At 51.7% G+C, this 18,173-nt stretch overlaps 6 protein-coding genes across 6 annotated transcripts; 2 read left to right on the top strand and 4 right to left on the bottom strand.

Moving 5' to 3' along the window:
• Positions 1-23: 23 nt before the first annotated feature.
• Positions 24-2,292, bottom strand: N7539_005667 (putative phenol 2-monooxygenase; the record flags this gene model as incomplete). The annotated part of the gene is made up of 5 exons (XM_056935269.1): positions 24-1,234; positions 1,325-1,359; positions 1,428-1,915; positions 1,982-2,195; positions 2,252-2,292. The coding sequence occupies 5 exons, from the start codon at positions 2,290-2,292 to the stop codon at positions 24-26; spliced, it is 1,989 nt and encodes a 662-aa protein (XP_056790463.1).
• Positions 2,293-5,477: 3,185 nt separating this feature from the next.
• On the top strand, positions 5,478-7,491 carry N7539_005668 (endopolyphosphatase; the record flags this gene model as incomplete). The annotated part of the gene is made up of 2 exons (XM_056935270.1): positions 5,478-5,664; positions 5,747-7,491. The coding sequence occupies 2 exons, from the start codon at positions 5,478-5,480 to the stop codon at positions 7,489-7,491; spliced, it is 1,932 nt and encodes a 643-aa protein (XP_056790464.1).
• A 626-nt stretch (positions 7,492-8,117) lies between these two features.
• N7539_005669 (rhomboid protease PCP1) lies at positions 8,118-10,143 on the top strand (the record flags this gene model as incomplete). The annotated part of the gene is made up of 5 exons (XM_056935271.1): positions 8,118-8,967; positions 9,031-9,134; positions 9,199-9,532; positions 9,604-9,778; positions 9,855-10,143. 5 exons carry the CDS (start codon positions 8,118-8,120, stop codon positions 10,141-10,143), a joined length of 1,752 nt encoding a protein of 583 aa, XP_056790465.1.
• An 857-nt stretch (positions 10,144-11,000) lies between these two features.
• On the bottom strand, positions 11,001-12,038 carry N7539_005670 (uncharacterized protein; the record flags this gene model as incomplete). Its single annotated transcript, XM_056935272.1, has 1 exon — positions 11,001-12,038. The coding sequence occupies one exon, from the start codon at positions 12,036-12,038 to the stop codon at positions 11,001-11,003; it is 1,038 nt and encodes a 345-aa protein (XP_056790466.1).
• Positions 12,039-13,624: 1,586 nt separating this feature from the next.
• Positions 13,625-14,905, bottom strand: N7539_005671 (S-methyl-5-thioribose-1-phosphate isomerase; the record flags this gene model as incomplete). Its single annotated transcript, XM_056935273.1, has 2 exons — positions 13,625-14,261; positions 14,382-14,905. 2 exons carry the CDS (start codon positions 14,903-14,905, stop codon positions 13,625-13,627), a joined length of 1,161 nt encoding a protein of 386 aa, XP_056790467.1.
• Positions 14,906-16,340: 1,435 nt separating this feature from the next.
• On the bottom strand, positions 16,341-17,900 carry N7539_005672 (glycosyltransferase family 69 protein; the record flags this gene model as incomplete). The annotated part of the gene is made up of 1 exon (XM_056935274.1): positions 16,341-17,900. The coding sequence occupies one exon, from the start codon at positions 17,898-17,900 to the stop codon at positions 16,341-16,343; it is 1,560 nt and encodes a 519-aa protein (XP_056790468.1).
• Positions 17,901-18,173: the final 273 nt, after the last annotated feature.

Here is an 18,173-nt window from a genome sequence, read left to right on the forward strand (position 1 = left end):
TGGATGTTGATAGGGTTCGTGTCTCAGGCAGTGGCCGGCCGCGTCACCAAAATTCCGTCTAGGTAATCAATCATCTCTTCGACATCTTCAAGCTCACCAACCCATCCCACATACTGATCGGGGCGGATCACCGCAATTGCGCCTCGCTTTCGATCAACCTCCCAACGCTCGTACCCTGTACCGTCACAGTCTCGATCCCAAGGACACGCATCGTCACACCAGATCTTGTCATAGTTCCAGCCGTGGACCGTGTCAAAGGGATGGAAAACATCTGGGAAATCAAAGAACTCAACCTCGGTCCAAGGTCCACTGTGGATGGCAAGAACGTCGAGAGCACAATCGTGTATGCCAGTAAGTGAAGTATAGCGGTCAAATAGGGACTTTTCACTCCCACGACCTGATGACAGGCGTTTAGCCAACGCCTCGACGCGGCTTCTTTGTGTTGAGGCTCGCAGATCACCCGTCAGAGCCACCACCCGGAATCGTCCATCACTTTTCAATATCGCAGTCGTCCATTTGACGTTGCCATCGGCCTGCATTCGAAGCTTGACAGGCGGGAGACGCTCCCCAGGAATAAGATTGCATCCTTCAGATGCAGACGCAGTTGGGCCAGAGTCGTCGTGCTTCTTCCAGACGAGAGGACTAGGTCCATAGAATGACTTGCGCCCATCAGCAAAATCCTCGAAGAACTCAACCACCTTGATCATACTTTGTGCCTTCTCTTCGTCCTCACTCTCGGTGAAGAGCCCGGACCAGTGTCGATCAAAGTCAAGAAGCATCTCGGCGAGCCGATGGCGCTCTGGGTCGTAGGTGTTTAATATCAAAGACTGGGCCACACCCTTGGCGACAAGTGCCACTTTCCACCCAATATTGTATCCGTCTTGCATGCTCATGTTCATCCCGAGACCCACCTTTGGCGAGTGTGTATGGACTGCATCCCCAGCCAGAAAGACGCGGTTGTCCTTGGAAAATGTCGGTGCAATGCGTTGACCAATCTGATATGCCGCCCACCAGTCGCAGATTTTGTAGTCAAATGTGAAGGGGGCCAATATGACTTGCACTCGGTGCTTGATCATCTCTAGGGTGATCTTTGAGCGATCATGACGACCCTCTCCTGGAACGTTGGCCTCCACGGCTTGGACTGGCACGTATAGTCGTACCATGTTTCGCTCTCGTGGGATGATGAGGATTGTGCCCGTGGGATGCGTTACTGTCCCCAGACGACGTATATCGGCTGGGAGATACACTTGCATTAGCATATCATTCTGCGCCCCCAGAAACGGTATCTAGGATCAGGGTTCGTTTGAAGAAGATATATACTAACGGAAGTTGGTGATGGGAACGACATCTATAACACCCCTAGTTTTATATAGTCAGTACGAGCCGCTGCACCGTAGCAGTACTATGATTTGGCTTGTCTGACTTACCAGAGATGGTCCGTACTGGAGCCTTCCAATGGTATATTCACTTGCTTCCTGGTCCAGCTGTGGGCTCCGTCACACCCAATCACGTATTTGCACCTCACAATCTCGGTCCTTGTTTCTTTAGCCCGACTTTTCGAAAGAAGCTCCTCCCAATCGTCCTGCAAGAGGCTTCCTCGGGCGACTCCGCTTGCCACTTTGTGCGGACCACCTTCCGCGCGTAAACTCGACGGATTTGCCTCCTCGTCGCTCAAGGTCCGCAGCGTCACCGCAATAGGATGGGCGTCTGGATCGGACGCCTTTGCACTATCATACTCAAAGGCTTCGGCAATCACACCTCGTTCAACTTGAAGGTCGGAATGCTCTCGAATGCTATCGAGCAGAAATCGCTCAATGCGACCTTGATTCAGCAGCATGTTGCGGAAGGGCGATTCGTTGACCTTTCGACTGCAGTGCGGTCCTTGTCGGGTCAAATTACCCCTTCCATCAGGCACCTTCGATTCAAGATGTACGATCAGTCTTCAAGCTCATGGGCATCAATGGGACGGGTGGTGCTATACCCAGAAATTGGCTTCAACCGCCACATGGCCTTCCTGCAAAACTCGGTGTTGAAACCCCATACTATCAAAGATCTCTAAAGTGCGGCATCGCAAACCGTCAGCTTGGCCTGTAAACACTTTGGTCCCTCGCTTGTCAACAATGCGTGCGTTGACGCCGCAGCGGGCCATCCAGTATGCGGCCATCAGGCCCGAGGGGCCTGCTCCGATGATAAGCCTGTAATACTGTGTAAGTCTACTATTGCTTCCCGAGGTAACGAACAATCTACTTACACATCGATTTCAGATTCAAGGATGTTTTTGTCGGTGTTCATGACGCCTGTGATGGTGAAACAAAGTGACTAGGTCTTTTCGATTTGCAAATATGCACCTGTCGAACGAAGAGCAACGTGATCATTTATTTGTGCCCTCCGACGATCGCTGGTGCAACCAAATACCTATAAGTAGTCATTGCTCAAGTCAGTGTGACAAAGTCAGAATGGCTCTCTATCTCTTCACAGCCGTGAGGCATGTGTTCAACCATATCTCAGGCGAGGGCTCAAGGTCTTGTCCACTGATTTCTGGAACTGCAGGCTGAGTCACATTGCGCGTTCAGGTCGTCTGCTGTGTTCCCTGAACACATCGGGTAGCTTCTCTCGTTGCTCAGAACAGGGAAGGTCATGAAAAGGTACAGGCATGCCGTGTACCCCAGCCGGGCAGTGTCTCACAATGATCACTGAGCTTGAGACTAGCTGTTGGAGCTTGACAAGGCTACTTGTGATAGTCGAGACGGATGTCAAGGTCTTGGCCCGACCGAATGCATTCAATGAACAAGTCCCATTTTGATAGTCCGGTCTCTTTGGTTGCTTTGATCTCAAAGGGCATGCGTCGCTTTGGCTCGGGTCAGCAGTCTTACCACAGCGGGAATTCAAATCAGCTCGAGACGACGATGTGCAACACCGATCGAGATGACAAGAGCCTGCTTCGAGAAGACAACCCATAGCAAGTTACATTTTGCGCTTGATTCCAGCAACTGCCCGTTAAAGTACCGGCCAATGGATGTCGAACAGCTGGCGTTCTTGCTGCACTTTACAACCAAGCTCTGAGACTAAATAGAAGCAAATTTAAAATGGAGCTTGAAGCAATGGATATTCTCTAGACAGGATGCGCCCAACCATGCGTCTTGTTGCTGTCAGTGCGAGTTCCACAGGCACAATGTCGTTGACGTCAGCCATTGTACAACATGATCATCAGACATATTCAGTAAAAGGTCGAATGTACCACCTAGAACATAGCGAGCGACCAAAAATCAAGCCCAAGGCACATTTTGCGCGAGGTCTTTTGCAGGTGGCTTTTCTGAAATTCTGCCGAGGTATACCGTACGTGGCCAGGTTGTATTGCCTCAGACCCATCTTAGGTACACTTCTACAGTCTATAATAATATGTCAAATCTCCACTGCATCCGCCAACTTGAACTTGCCCACAGTTAGTCTACCCACAGTGTCCACTGTCCACTGTCCACTGTCCACTGTATCCAGTGTACTATCCAGTTGATTGTATCACTATCCACTACCCACTGTACCCACTACCAGTACCCGGTGCCCACTACCCACTCACCATTAGTAGCCTGATCAACACAAAGTACTGACCTCTCTGTGAAACCCAGTTTGGAACAACTCGAACTATTTTAAGATGTGTTCTCTGAATCCTCCTACATTGCTTACCGTGAAGGTGACGAAGTCATAACCGCTGCCAAGTCCATTCCCCACTTACCGTCACCGACACGGGTCATTCTCGAGAAACTCGAAGAGGGCTCCCTGAGTATGCACCAGGAGGATGTTGACGAGTGACGACGAGATGGGACCGAGATACGTCCGTGCAAAGCACCTTTGTTATGGCCAAGGCGACCTGGCCAAGAAGCCAGAGTTTCTTCGAATTCACCCCCTGATCCCCAGCATCGGGACCGAACTCGCATCTCCTAACCTTCGCCCGAAATCACCGACTTCAGGGCATTCATACACTTGACACGAAAGTGTTGTCCCGTTCTGCCTCGTCTTCTTGGTTCCCAGAAAGGTAAGCAAGGTGACGACGACGTAATTCCTGGGAGTTTCCTTACCTCTTGTTGTTTGGAAGAAGGCCCCGGGGAATTCCCTCTCCGCTGATCATTTCTCGAGTCTGAGCCTTAAGCAGCGCGATGCTATCGGCCGGAAGTTTCGCCGCGTGTTCGAGGATGGTCCAACTAGATCAACTGGCTGGATTTACCTTTCAAGTCAGTCTCAAACGCCAATCTACCTAAGCAATTATCTGCCTAAGCAGACAACTGCTATCATGCGGGATCTGGCCACGCATATCAAACCCAGCCAAGATAATCTACGACAAAGTCACCGAGGAGATGTGAGTTGCTCCGCGACCCCCATTGTTCCCACCATCGACGAGAGATACTCATGTTTAGTTTTTACCGGAAGATTTCGGGATTCACGACCTGCTGCCCTATCGACCATAGCAACCTCGTGGTCAAATGAGACTTTCGGCTTCTTCAAACTGGCAAAAGCCTGTCCGCGGCTAGACTAGGAGCTTCATGAAGATGATTGGGAGTACTGACCAGCCTGCAGGCATGGCTGGATCTTCAGCTTGATAAATGCAATCTTAGTAGGTAGTGATATTTCTGGCGTTCAGGGTCTCTTGAACTGTGAGATGGTCTTTATGGCACCAGAGTAAGTTACCTAGCTATGAATTGATCATGTCATGAATTTAAGCTTATTTTAGAAGCGTGCTAGCACACATGGACCTACCCAGAATACCTGTGACTACATGGAGCATCATCGATATCAAGACCGGAAGATCCACCAGCAACATTCCATCTGGGAGACATTCAATGCCCCAGATGTGCACCCACCCGAGCTACTTGAGCCCAGTGGTGGGTCTTGGGCAGGAGGAGATGCACAGCGCTTTAACTTGGGGAGCGAACGAGCATCCAGAGATCGACCATGTGCGATTGCCGAGAATCAACTGAGCCCTCGTACTCCACGGCACTCGGACGATCAGGTCTGGTACAAATTGAGCAGCTGGTCGCACGAGATCATTTCCACATTTCACTCGTACGATTGCTCGCCGCGCAACATTGCATTATCTCATGAACCACTGTGCCCGTCGTCCCTCTCTCTGAAAGTGAACATTCTCTCCGTCTCTGGCGGTCTCGGCCACTGCAGCCTACCAAGAAGTTGGACTCGGGCCCACGGTGACTCAGCATTCGTGCGGACCCCCCCAACCACCTGCAACCTGCAGCCTCCACTGGTGCCCTGACGAGGCCGCCTTGGAGGGTTCCTCTGCTCGGGCGACCAGATAGTCGCGGCCGTGCTGCACAGTGACGTGACGCGGCCGGTGCGAGAAGATTAACCTCAAAAACTTTCGAGGCGGGTGTCTTTTTCTCCTCACCATCAGCCCCAAAGTCTCGTTGCGCCCAGGTGATCCCACCACTTTCGGCGACAAACGGGGATATCTGTTCACTGGTCTCACCAACATGTTACTGATCCCGGTCCTGGTCGGGCTGTGCGCAACTGCCGCAGCATCGGTCCTCCCGGTCGAGCAACAGCCATTAGCCGATCCGCGCGAACTGCACAGCACCGATGAGGCTGTCAACGGAGTCACTCAGACACCAACAGAATCGATCATCTCGAAACCGCGTGGGCGCTTCCTACACATTACAGGTAGGTGCAATGGATGACATGTCGAGGCGCAGGACAGCAAGAACTGGGCCATGGCTAACAAAGTCTTCGGGTGCGGGCGCAGATTTTCATCCCGATCGATACTACAAGGCCGGTTCATTGATCGACGAGAAGGGTGGCACATGCCACCGCGGTAAAGGATCGGCTGGTTATTTTGGCGCAGAAGGCACGGATTGTGATTCGCCATTGTCGCTGGTGAACGAGACCTTTCGATGGATCGAGCAGAATCTAAAAAACGAGGTCGATTTCGTCATATGGACAGGCGATTCGGTTCGGCACGATAACGATGAGAAGCACCCGCGCTCTACTGACGAGGTGATCGCACTCAACAAGTTCATGGCCCAAAAATGGGTGGACGTCTTCGGAGTGCGCGATAGCGCCAACAGCCCAACGAATGCGCCGAGGCTGTCGGTCCCGGTGATTCCAACGTTCGGCAACAACGACATTCTGCCCCACAACATTTTCCGGAAAGGATCAAATATGTGGACGAAAAAGTATGCTGAAATCTGGCGCAATTTCATCCCAGAGGACCAAAGGCACTCCTTCGTGGAAGGTGGGTGGTTCACCGTTGAGGTCATTCCGGGCCAGCTGGCGGTCATCAGTCTGAATACCATGTACTTCTTCGACTCCAACAGTGCGGTGGACGGGTGCAATGCAGCATCGGAACCAGGCTATGAACACATGGAATGGCTGCGGGTACAATTGCAGCTGCTGCGTGACCGTGGGATGAAGGCCATTTTGACTGGCCATGTCGCTCCAGCCCGATCAAAGGAGAAGAAGAATTGGGATGAGAGTTGTTGGCAAAAGTATACGCTTTGGATGGATCGCTACCGCGATGTGATTGTTTCCGGTCTATACGGGCATATGAATATTGATCATTTCATTTTGCAAGACAGCCACAAGGTCAAGGTGAACAATCTGCTAGAGTCGTCTATGAATGATGACATATCTATCGCCTCGAAGGAGGACTACTTGGTTTCCTTACGGAGACAATGGTCGGCCCTTCCATCGCCTCCAAAAGGACTCTTTGACAGGCTGCGCGACTCAGAGGCGTCTCCAATCGATGCCTCGAAGAAGAAAGGCAATAAACAGAAAAGGAAGCACAGGAAAGAGCGCAAGTACTTGCACAAGATTGGAGGTCCTTTCGCCGAACGATACAGTCTTTCCCTAGTGTCACCAAGTATGGTGCCCAACTACTTTCCCACCCTGCGGGTGGTTGAATACAATGTGACTGGAGTCAAACTCTCTTCCCTTGGGGAGCGACATGTTTCCGAGACCGCTGAAACATTCGACCGGATTCCCACACCTGAAGTAGCTCATGCTGAGACTTCGCCGGTTGAGGTTGAGAAAAAGAAGAAGAAAAACAGGAACAAAGATAAGGAAAAGAAGCCACCCAGTTTCCCGATGCCCGAGCCTCCGTCCTCCTCAGCGCCTCCGGGGCCGGCCTACTCGAACCAACCATTTACTCTGCTCTCTTATACCCAGTACTACGCAAACCTGACTCGACTCAATGCCGAGATCGCCGCCCGGGCCCACAAAGACCCGAGGATCGAATTCGAAGTTGAGTATTCAACATTGGACGAGGGCGCCTGTCAGATGCATGATCTAACAGTGCGGAGCTTCTTGGAGATTGCAACTCGAATCGGCGAAGATGGCGCCGCCGCGTCCGAACAGCTTCCTTTCGCTGGGTCCTCAGCTGTTGGACAGATGAAAGAGAAGGTCAACCAAGCGTGGCGCACCTTCCTTTCTCGGGCGTTTACCGGCTTTGTCAATGTGGATAACCTGAACCTACAGCAAGACTCTCATTGAGTCCTTTACTTTCCTCGTATTGTTGATGTGCTGTTGCATATTTCCTTAGAACTTTTCGCACGCGTCCATCGTCATATGCGCTTCTCCGCGTATAAGCACGAGGGACTTCGTTTCCGTCGGGGTCCTTGGGCTGGATATGGGCGTTTTTCGATGTTTATACTGCATGTGTGCGGAGCGTTGTCTTTTCTTTCACTTGATTATCTACTGTTTCTTGTAGCGACTTTGCAGACATATTCATATAATGGCCGTTATGATATTTCTACGATGCACATTTTTGCAACTATTGAGCATTTTCCTTGACTCGATCAATGTGCCTGATATCTATATTTGCCGAAAATATCACCCTTGCAATTTTTACAAATTGGCACTTCATTTCTAGGTAGCAAACCAAAGTCATTCATTGTACCTATACTCACTCTAATATCACATGCAAAAAACGTTTTGAATCTCTTGTACTCCGCTCCCTGCCCTTCCCGCGTGGTGCCCGCAGTCGGAAGAACCCTTGCTCCGAGCCATCGAGGGTTGTTCCAGATGTCATTCTTCAGAAATCCATTTCAGTCATTTTGTACGACAGAACTTAGTTTCGTGACAAAATCAACGGGTTCTCCCCCTTCCAGTCTCTGACCATGAGCAATGCGCTCTTGGTCACATGGCGGACACCATGCGCGGGACTTCGCAGTCCCGGCGTGTTGTCGCCGGCATCGTTCCGTCAACAGCCTCATCTTCTCCGCATGACGCCATGGAACCTGTCGATTGTTTCTGTGAATCGATTTTCCACTTTGCGACATCACAAACCTCTTTTGGGAACATTGAATTCTCGGGCTGGGTTCAATTCCATAAACAACGATTCTCCGATCAACTACATCTACAACCAGCGCAGGGCGAAGAGAACGACCGCCGCCGCCGCCAGGTCCTCCGCAAAGTCTACCTCCGAAGGCTCGCTAGGCGGAAAGCCACGCTCAGAAAAACAAATCCGAAGTATCTTTGCGTCAAACACCATCTCTGCTGGTCTCGGAAATAGAACCTTGGCTGTTCTCCAGGCTCGTCGGATTCAGGGAACTCTGGATCTTGACCTACCCACCGATATCTCACACTCTGTACCCCAAACACAATTGGATACTGCCCTCGAATGGCTACGTCAAAAGTATCCGCTGGATGAAGATGCGGCGATACTTGCGCGGATTGAAAGGGAGGAAATTGAGGCGGAGCAAAAGCTCGTTCGGCGAGCAGAAGAGCTGGGCCTGTACAAGCCGCAAAGCGGATCCTACGATGCAGAACTGGGCGAAAACAAATCAGTCTACGGCAAGAGCGTACTGAAGGAAGTGCGGGAAAAGAATGAGAAACGACTCCTAGCCGAGAAAGAGCGCAAACGCCAACAATGGCTGGAGGGCGAACAACAGGAACTGGAGCAATTGCGCCGCCAGGTGCAAGGCAACACGGCACTGCAGCAGTATCAAGAAGTTGGGCTTACAGAAGGTATGGCCCCATCAATCTGATCCGGTAAGGTGATAGACTGTTAACCTGAATGTGTCGCGACAGCTCGGCCTCGTGCGGATCCGAATGAGCGACCATACCTTGCCTGGGTGCAAAAACACCACATTGCGGCGACTGAATTGCCGACCGACTCTGCAGAGCTTACGACTGTATGTACCGTTTTCTTTGTTGGATGGGCCTGCGTTTAGAATGGTCTAACATATGGGTTTCCAGACCCAACGGCTTTTGTCACCCTTCATTTTCGCTCTTGCGACTCTTGGGCTCTGCTATTATTTTGCGCAAAACTATGAGGCTCCAGCCCGGCGAGATCGCTTATGGCCGGATGTTCCCCCAGCTGCAGCCACCGTAGGAGCCATAATCGGTGCCAACATTGCGGTCACCTTGATGTGGAAATACGTTCCACCGGCATGGAAATTGCTGAATCGCTACTTTGTGATTGTGCCGTTTTATCCCAGAGCCTTGGCCATTCTGGGCAGCACGTTCAGTCATCAGACATGGAGACATTTGGCCACCAACATGATGGTCCTTGGTCTTATGGGAACCAGAGGTTAGTCTCATCTTGTTGTGTTGACCCTCTTTCCAGACCGCACCAAGCTGACCCTCTTTCTTTTGAGTTAGTTCACGATGAGCTCGGCCGTGGCAACTTCCTAGCAATTTACATGGCTTCTGGTGCTGTCGGCTCACTGGTATCGTTGTCCCGCAGTGTGCTCCTAGGTCATTTAGGAATGACTTCTCTGGGAGCCAGTGCTGCTACCAGCGGTGTTGTAGCCGCATGGTGCATGTATCACTTTGAGTATGTGAACCCGTTTTTTATATACGCCATGACGATCAGTCAGAAATCCAGTACTAATTCGATCTCCTACGTACAGCGACAAAATTACAATGTGGATCCTACCGCGTGAGCTTCGCGAGACGATCTGGACCCAAGGCTGGATTTTCTTGGCCTGTTTGGTGGCCACGGAGATTGTCAGTATGGTCACACCCGCGCGCTTCCTAAGAGTCTGGCCCCTGTCACGCCTAACCAAAATGGATCATGCCGCTCACTTGGGCGGTTATTTGAGCGGTGCGGGTTGCGGTTACGCATTGATTCAGCAACGGAGAGCTCGCGAAAGACAGAGAGCACGCGATTCTAGTTGGCTTGACAAGCTTGTCCGATGATTATCTCTCTTACAGAGGGATACATCCAATGGCCGTGTTATGTTCTGAGTTGGAAGACATCAAACATATGTACGTGTCTGGTCTTTCTCTCAGCTGAGGGGTTTTCATGCCTCGAAGTTGGCTTCTTGTATGGATGGCACACTGAGAACCGTGACCAATATTGTATATTATAATCAAAGAAAGAGAAGATTCCACTATTTTGAACGGCATTCAACCTAGGAAATGAGCTTTGGGTCAAGCCGGTGAAGTAGTGAAGCTTAGCCTTGGGTCGATACTCGCGCCTGCATGACATGTGATATCAGATTACATCAGGGTTGTACGTAGACGGTACATAGCACATACTAATGGCACTCGGATAGTGCATTATTTAGGCTAGTAGTGCGGACCGGCTGTACTTTACGGACATCGACTGCGGTACCCGGGAGCGAACGACGGCGCTTCCCGATCTAGGGCCAGGTAGGTGTAGATTTATCCTGCTGATGGGAAAATCGAAGACGATCGACTGTCGGCCGCCCGATCCCCTGCCCTGTGAAAAGCAATTTCCAGGCAACGAAAGTTCGAAATCGGAATTCAACGCTTGGCTTGGTCGCTAGCTAGTAGTTCTGGCATACATTGAATAATGGAGGGATTGTTCGAATGGGTACCTTGATCGAGATGGGTTTGGAAAGAAGTAGATCCAAATGGTCCCAATCAAGGATCGGTAGTTTGGTATTACATTAATTTATTGACAAGCCATGACACACTGTCTATCGGTGGAGAGTCCTCCAAAAAGCCGCACCATTTTGAATAAGCAATTTTCCCATGACGTCCATTAGGTTCACATCTACTCACAACCCAATGCGTGATAGATTCACAACTTAGTTGAGAGTGATCTTCAGAACCTTGGCAGGTTCCATGAATTGGCCCAGAACAGGCGCGACCTGACCACCACTGGTGCCGACGTAGACAGTCTTCTCATCGCTCGTGAGACGACAGGAAGTAGCGCCGGGCATCTTGGTAGAGAGCTGACCACCGCCGACGAGAGCAATCTGACCGTAGGGAGTGATACGAACGACCGAGTTCTGGGGGTCGGTCGCAACGTATGCGGTGCCATCAGAGGCGACATCGAAGTTATCGGGGAGGAATCCACTGGCAATGGTCTCATAGTCTCCGACTGGCATGGCCTCGCTATCGACCTTTACACGACCAAACTCCATGCGGGTGGTGCTGGAGTAGTAGACGTAGTCATTGAGAGCCTTCAGTCCATTGACCCCAAGGGGGAGAGCAACGCCCTCGGCCGGTCGAAGCTTGGTGTTGTTCAGGGCCACGGAGTACTCGCCGGTCTGCGTGTTCACCTTCCACCCCAGACCCACGGGGCTGTCTGCAATCAAGACCAAGTGGGACTCGCGACTGAAAGTGGTCATGCCGTTCAGAGCAACGGCCTCGGGGATGGCAGCGATCTCGGAAACTGTGTGTTGCGCCTCTGCGCGCTTTGTTTTCGCACTAGCGCTGGTGAAATCGATCTTTTGCACGGTGAAAGATCCTGGGGTTGGCTGATAGGTCTTGGAGGAGAAGTTGCCAATCACGACGGCAAACACGTCGTCCTCGATCTCGCTGATTCCGAAACAGCTGGTGACCATGGGGAAGCTGTGAAGCATGGCAGCGCTTCCGTTGGTAGGATCAAGGGTCCAGACCTCAGGGGTGTCCAGGCGGGTCAGCAACAGGCTGCCATCGCGGCGTGTCACCAAGTTGGAGATCCATGAGCCATTGTTGGGAAACTGGAATAGAGTCTCAATGGTCACATCAGGCTGCTGATTGCTGTATACGTTGACATTCTGGGAATAGTAAGAGGGCCAGTATGCAAAGGCCGTGGGGAGAGAGGCGACAAGGCCGAGACAAGCTGTTTGGACACGCATTTTTCAGAAGACCCAGGTGTCAAGTGTGAGGAAGTGTAAATGGCGACAATGTGTCGAAGGGGCCGACATGGTCGCACTTGAACCAACTGATATATAACCCGACGATCCTTGCTGGCAATGTTGATAGCTGCATTCCATTCTTGGCAACGCGAAGCGGTAGCTTTTGACCAGATACGATCCCTTCTCCTCGCCCCTTGCGCATACAGAGCAGCTCTGTTCGCGCGAATCCAATCAATCTCGATCGTAAACCTGTTTTGTTTGGTTTCTATGTCAGATCGTAGAGCCATAGGGCCGGAGTTCAAATTCCAGACGTTGTGAAGCTCCAATGTATGGATAACATGCGCTTGTTCTTCTTGAATGGAGCATGGGCAATCTCCCCCGGGAAATTCTGTTTTTCGCTCTCTACGCGTTCGCGTCATCCATCTCTAGGCCAGACCCCAAAGACGATCAATTCCCATCTCATCTCCTGCACTGTAAGTTTCATGGGGCCGGATGATCGAGCAATTTCACCTCGATGTGGAATGTTCCCACTCTACTTGCATGACCTTCCCGGTAGGAAGACGAGCTCGTGTCTTCTCCATTGGGCCTGGGAGAATGTCCAACAAGGGCGGTGCACAAGGCGGACAAATATGTCCTTGTACGAGTCCATTGGGACTCGTCGCTGACATGCACGAAGCTCTACACCGAAGACGCTGGAGCTTTTGAATCACATGCATCTGGTCGTACCTGATCTGCGGTCGAATGTATACCACAGTGCATGAGTACAGAGAGTGTGGCCTGGGCCTGCGCGCCCAAAGCATTTCACAAGTGTAGAGCGATAGCCACCCACGAAAACGAATGTGGTCATGGATCGAGTGTAGACCATATGTTTCTCGATGCAATGAGCGCGGCAACTACTCAATCGACACAGCCATCTCAGCTGGTCTCTGTCGATAATCAGTCCCGAGTTGGAGCTTCATATGAGGGAAGTCGTTGTTCCTAGATTCAGCCTGAGGGAACAAGCGGGCAATACTTAATTGCCTGAGGCAACCAACCTGCGTTCGCCCAGCAGCAGCAGCTCGGACAGTCATCTTCCTTCCTCGAGAGGTTCTCTCATTTGACCTTCTACCTCATCGAAGCCAATTATTCCTCCGTATAAAAACATGGCTCAGCAAAACGGCGATGAGCTCGGTCTTGCACAGGTGAGCCATTCCACCTGAGATGGCGGGATTCATGGGGATGGACAAGGGGTACACCTCCTACTATCACAGCATACCATAACACCCGTGCCGCTTCGCCTCTACTGCTGGCGAATTATCTGCATTGCTAACGGTCACGATTGGCATCTTGCCCTTAGGCACTTGCCGATATCACAAAGTACGATCTTCGCAGGAACCATTTAATCTCAAACCTCGATTCGTAGGGATCATTTGTCTAATTTGAATCGTCCAGAGGCGAACAAACGGCGTCACAGCTGGAAAGAAACCTCAGCGCGATCGAGGGCAAGATGGACGAATTGCTAGCCTTTTTTGAGGCTCAAGCCGCATCGACCCAAGATACTACAAAGAATACGTCTTCCGGAGCTGCCCACGCATCACAAGATCAGGTCAAGCCTGAGGAGCCGCGCCGTTGAACAGAACCTCCATATGGAACAGACCATCCGATCCCTTCTCCACAACTCCCACCTCTGTGATGATACCGTCGATCAGGGCCGCGGGCGTGACGTCAAAGGATGGGTTCCACACATTGATACCGGGAGCAGCAATGGAGACGGTCTCCAAGGCGACATTGCCATCGACAGCGGGGGCTCCGGCGCGAGGACCCTTGATGTTGGTCATTTCAGCAGCTGGGCGCTGCTCGATGACGATCTCGTTGCCTGACTTGGTGGCCAGGTCGATGGTGGTGCGAGGTGCGGCGACCAAGAATTTGACGCCGTGATACTTGGCCAGTACCGCAAGACTGTATGTGCCAATCTTGTTGGCCGTGTCTCCGTTGGCGGCCACTCGGTCTGCGCCAACCACAATGGCGTTGACGCCGGCTTTGGGGTCTGCCAGCAGAGCGGCGGCCATGGAATCCGTGATCAGAGTAGCGGGAATCTTATCGTGCACAAATTCAAAGGCGGTTAGGCGGGAGCCTTGATTGTAGGGTCTGGTCTCGGAGCAGTAGGCGTGGCGTAGATTGTTCTTGGAGACGAGCGAGCGTATGACGCCCAGGGCAGTGCCGTAGCCGGACGTGGCGAGCGAGCTACAGCATGAGCGATGATTAGCAAGTCTCAAGGCAGACGACCTCTTGCTCTCTCTTTCTCTGTCTCGGTCTCGGTCTCGGTCTCGGTCTCTTATCGAGAGCTGTCAAGGACAAGCATACCCTGTGTTGCAGTGCGTCAAGACGGCCACATCAGACACACCCAGTTTCGTCGCATTGGCCATGATCCACTCCGCTCCATGATGTCCAATGCGTTGATTGTCCTCCAGGTCTTTGCCCATCATCTCTTCTGCGCCGCGAATGAAGGCTGACACCACACTCTGGCCTGTCGCTCCCGACTGCTCGGCCTGGGAGGTTACCACGGCTCCCAGCTTCTGTGCTGCATCGGCCAGGTTCACCGCAGTTGGGCGACTTGTGACCAGATATTCGAGCTTCTTTGCAATCAACGCCTTGGTCTCCTCTGAAGATGCCGGGATCTTCTCTGCGCTTTGAAGAGTATGTAATTCGGAGGCGAGCGCCAACATGGCGACGATCGCAATGGCGGGGGCGCCTCGAACCTTCATGTCCTTGATCGCATTCCACCCATCCTCGGCAGTCCGAATCGGAATGTATTTTTCGACAAAGGGAAGTTGTAGCTGATCCAGGATCTCCAGGTTACCCTGGTCATATTTGATGGCTTGAAGCATGATTGGCAATGGCGCAGATGGCGTATTGTGCAGTCAACTCGCCGAGTATTTCTTTTTTTTTTTTTGGTCCCTCTCGTCATCTCCAGCCCCGCGGCGATCAGAAATGCGCCCCGCCTGGTTGAGCAAGAGTTGATTGCCTGAGGCCGTTGATGCTTCAATTCAATCGAAGTACTGCTCCGTCCGAGAAATCGCACGACCAGAACATTCCTCTTCTCTCGGTGTTGAAAGCGATCTGAACTAGCATCGATCGGTCCATACCGGTGGTCATTTCGTCCTCCCTAATACTCAATGTTTTGTGAATCACAACGATTTGCGAAAAAAAAAATGTCAACTTCGGTGTTGTCACCCGTCGAACCAATTCAACCAATCCACCGCAGGGTAGTCTTGACTCATGATAACGCAAGGCTTTCCTGTTGGAGATCTTTGATCATTGTCAGGTCGCGATGTTGAAAAGATGAGACAGCTCATTCGCATGAAGAATCAAGAGTTCTCACTTCGGCGCTAAAGAAGTGGTCATATCAATCGTCATCGAGCTTCCTAACATACTTATATTCATGAACAGAGTCACCAGAACTGGGTGTAATATACAGAGTCCTTACTAGAGGACATCTGCTGGTATCCCATATGCTTTCAAGTCGAATCGAGCCCCGAACTTTTCCATTGTCAATGTCACGCATGATTCTGTTTTGTAATCCTGCTAACTGCCATATGCTTTGAAACGTCCATCGATGCATCGCGATTTGCGAGAACTTGTAAAACTTCGGAATCTACGACATACCAGTCAATGAGAAACACCGTTTCTTGGCCATTGACGATTGGCTTTTCAATTAGTGCACGTCGCACGATAGATTGCATGAAACCTACAGCCCATATGCAGCTCCACACGATCATCTGTCTGCTGTAAGACATTTTGCGCCCTGTGAAGATCGGCCTCGACCCGGTACGGCGTGCGACCAGTTGATGGGATGATGATGCGGTCGACAGGTGCCAAAGCAACCTAAGGCCATGACTGTTCCTACATGAGTGTGCCCTCGCATTGGTACTTCTGCCACCATCAACGCCTGCGGTCGTTCGAACTCGTGGTTAGAAACAGCGGGCAATATCTTTGTGTATGATGGCGATGAGAAGATTTGTAAAATCTACTGGTGACACTCCGGGCATAATGATTCTAACGATCTTCGCATCTTAGAGCGCAAAGGGGATGGTTATGGCGGTTCAGAGCCAAACTGGAATGCAGATTTCGGAGCAATTGGTAGCGTTGAGATTGAGAGCGATCGGAAGGGGCAAGCATCCCAAAGGGGAACTGCTTAGGTCTTTTAGGATTACCTCCAATGTATTTTACAAACAAAGTCTTTGTGCACATGAACAAGGGTATTTTTCACGTATTAAAGTTAGTGGTCGGCACTCGAGACACGCACCGCAGGTAAACTGAGTGTCAGGATGGCACTGGAATGTTCTCAAATCCCTTTTGCCCAGGCTGACGGTGTTCAACAATGACTTGCTGACTTCGTGTTCCACAGTATCCGCCATTCCCAGCAATTCGTTCAATCGTCTGAAAAGAACCACCACCGACCTGGTTGGCGTCTGGAACCCAGACAGTCTCGGTGACCGATTGCCCTGGGACCTCCGCTCGGCGAGGATTGTTCCACGGCAGACCCACGATATAGTTGCCGATAGCTTGAACCCATGAGTACAGACGCTCCCAGCGACGTGTGATGTGAAGCCACGAGAGAGTGCGCTGGTCATACGCGACTCGAATATACGGGTTCATGTAAATGCCGCTTTCGGTGACACCGTCGAGACCGGCTTGAGGGTCCTTGATATCAGCATGGATCAGGCAGCACTCCGAGCCTTCCCAGAATACCTCAGAGGTAGAGCGGAATCGTGCTGGCGCGGTCCCACCGGGCAATGGGTCTTGGAAGTATTTCGCGTCAAAGGCCACCATGCCACCCCAACAGCTCTGGACTCGAACGGCGTCTTTGCCGTGCAGGACATCAGATCGGCTGGCGGACTTGCCCGCACTGGAGAACCATGGGAAGAACGGCAACCCCATCGAGTATCCCTCCAAGTCGCGAGTGGCAAAGGTGTCGTAGAATTTGAAAGGGTTATCAAAGTCGACGGCGCACGCCGCGCGATACTGTGGGTCTCCTGACTCATCGAGGTTCGTAGAGAACAAGAGTTGCAAGGCATCAACCGGATCGTAAAAGATATCATTCAAGTAGAGAAGTTTATCATATCGGGTCTCAGGATGGTCACTCATCGGCTGCAGAGCTCGATTACGGGTTGCCGCCAGATATTCGATCCGAGGTATGCGCATGCCACCCCCAGGCATTGTCAGAGAAGGAATCGTCTTCAAGTCTATATGCTCCTCGAAAACAATCGACTTGGCGCTGGGGATCTGCCGCTCGAGCTCTCGCAGGGCTGCACCAGCCTCTTCTCCACTGTCATTCTCATAGATACTCACGAAGACATTCTTCGGACCGAGAAGGTCAATGAGTTGCAGCAACTGCGAGCCCCATTGTCCTCGCGCAAGATCGCCACCGCGGTCATAGAGACTTGCAGCGATGAATACTTTCTGATTATGTGGATTTCCCCGGCCCGCGGTATTTCCCTCTAACGCCAATTGTCGCAAAGTAGCATAATGTGCCGGTGGACGAGTGTATGAAGGTATGAAAATGGACGCAAATGCAACCAAGCCCAAGATAGCTCCAAGTACTATGTGAAGGCCGAAACATCGTCGTCGAGCGCAAAAGCGTGGTGTGCAGCTTGCACGGCTGGAGCGAATGAGAACCGGTCGCGCGTGGGATTTCAATTGTCGATATCCCGACGGTGAAAATAGTCGAGACCACCAAGAATTTTGGCGTAGTCTGAGCCTCGATGTACCCGGTATTTGAGACTCGAAGTCATCGTCGTCGAGGTTGAAGGTACCGTCCGTGTCGGCCGACGAGCGCGACGCGAGCTCGTACTCATCCGGGTGCAACAGGCGAGCCGACATGACGTACGCAGTGAGGAACGAGGTGAAATTGGGAGAGCGATCAGTCGAGAAGATGCCGTGGAGCGATTTTCAGCCCATCGCTCGCACGGGGCATTGAAATAGGGACCACATGGGTGTCGTCGAACAAGCGCTATCCGGATGAGTGAACGATCTCCGCGTCCCCGAAACAGCCCCCAAATTACCGCCTCAGGCACCAAACCATGATCAGTCTGGACTTTGGACCAGGCGACGAAGGGAGTCGCAAAGGACCCGGTCAACTTGAAGTAATGTATT

The sequence above is a fragment of the Penicillium diatomitis genome, assembly GCF_028827545.1.
Source record: "Penicillium diatomitis strain IBT 30728 chromosome Unknown utg000005l_segment0_segment0, whole genome shotgun sequence".
Classification (NCBI taxonomy): domain Eukaryota; kingdom Fungi; phylum Ascomycota; class Eurotiomycetes; order Eurotiales; family Aspergillaceae; genus Penicillium; species Penicillium diatomitis.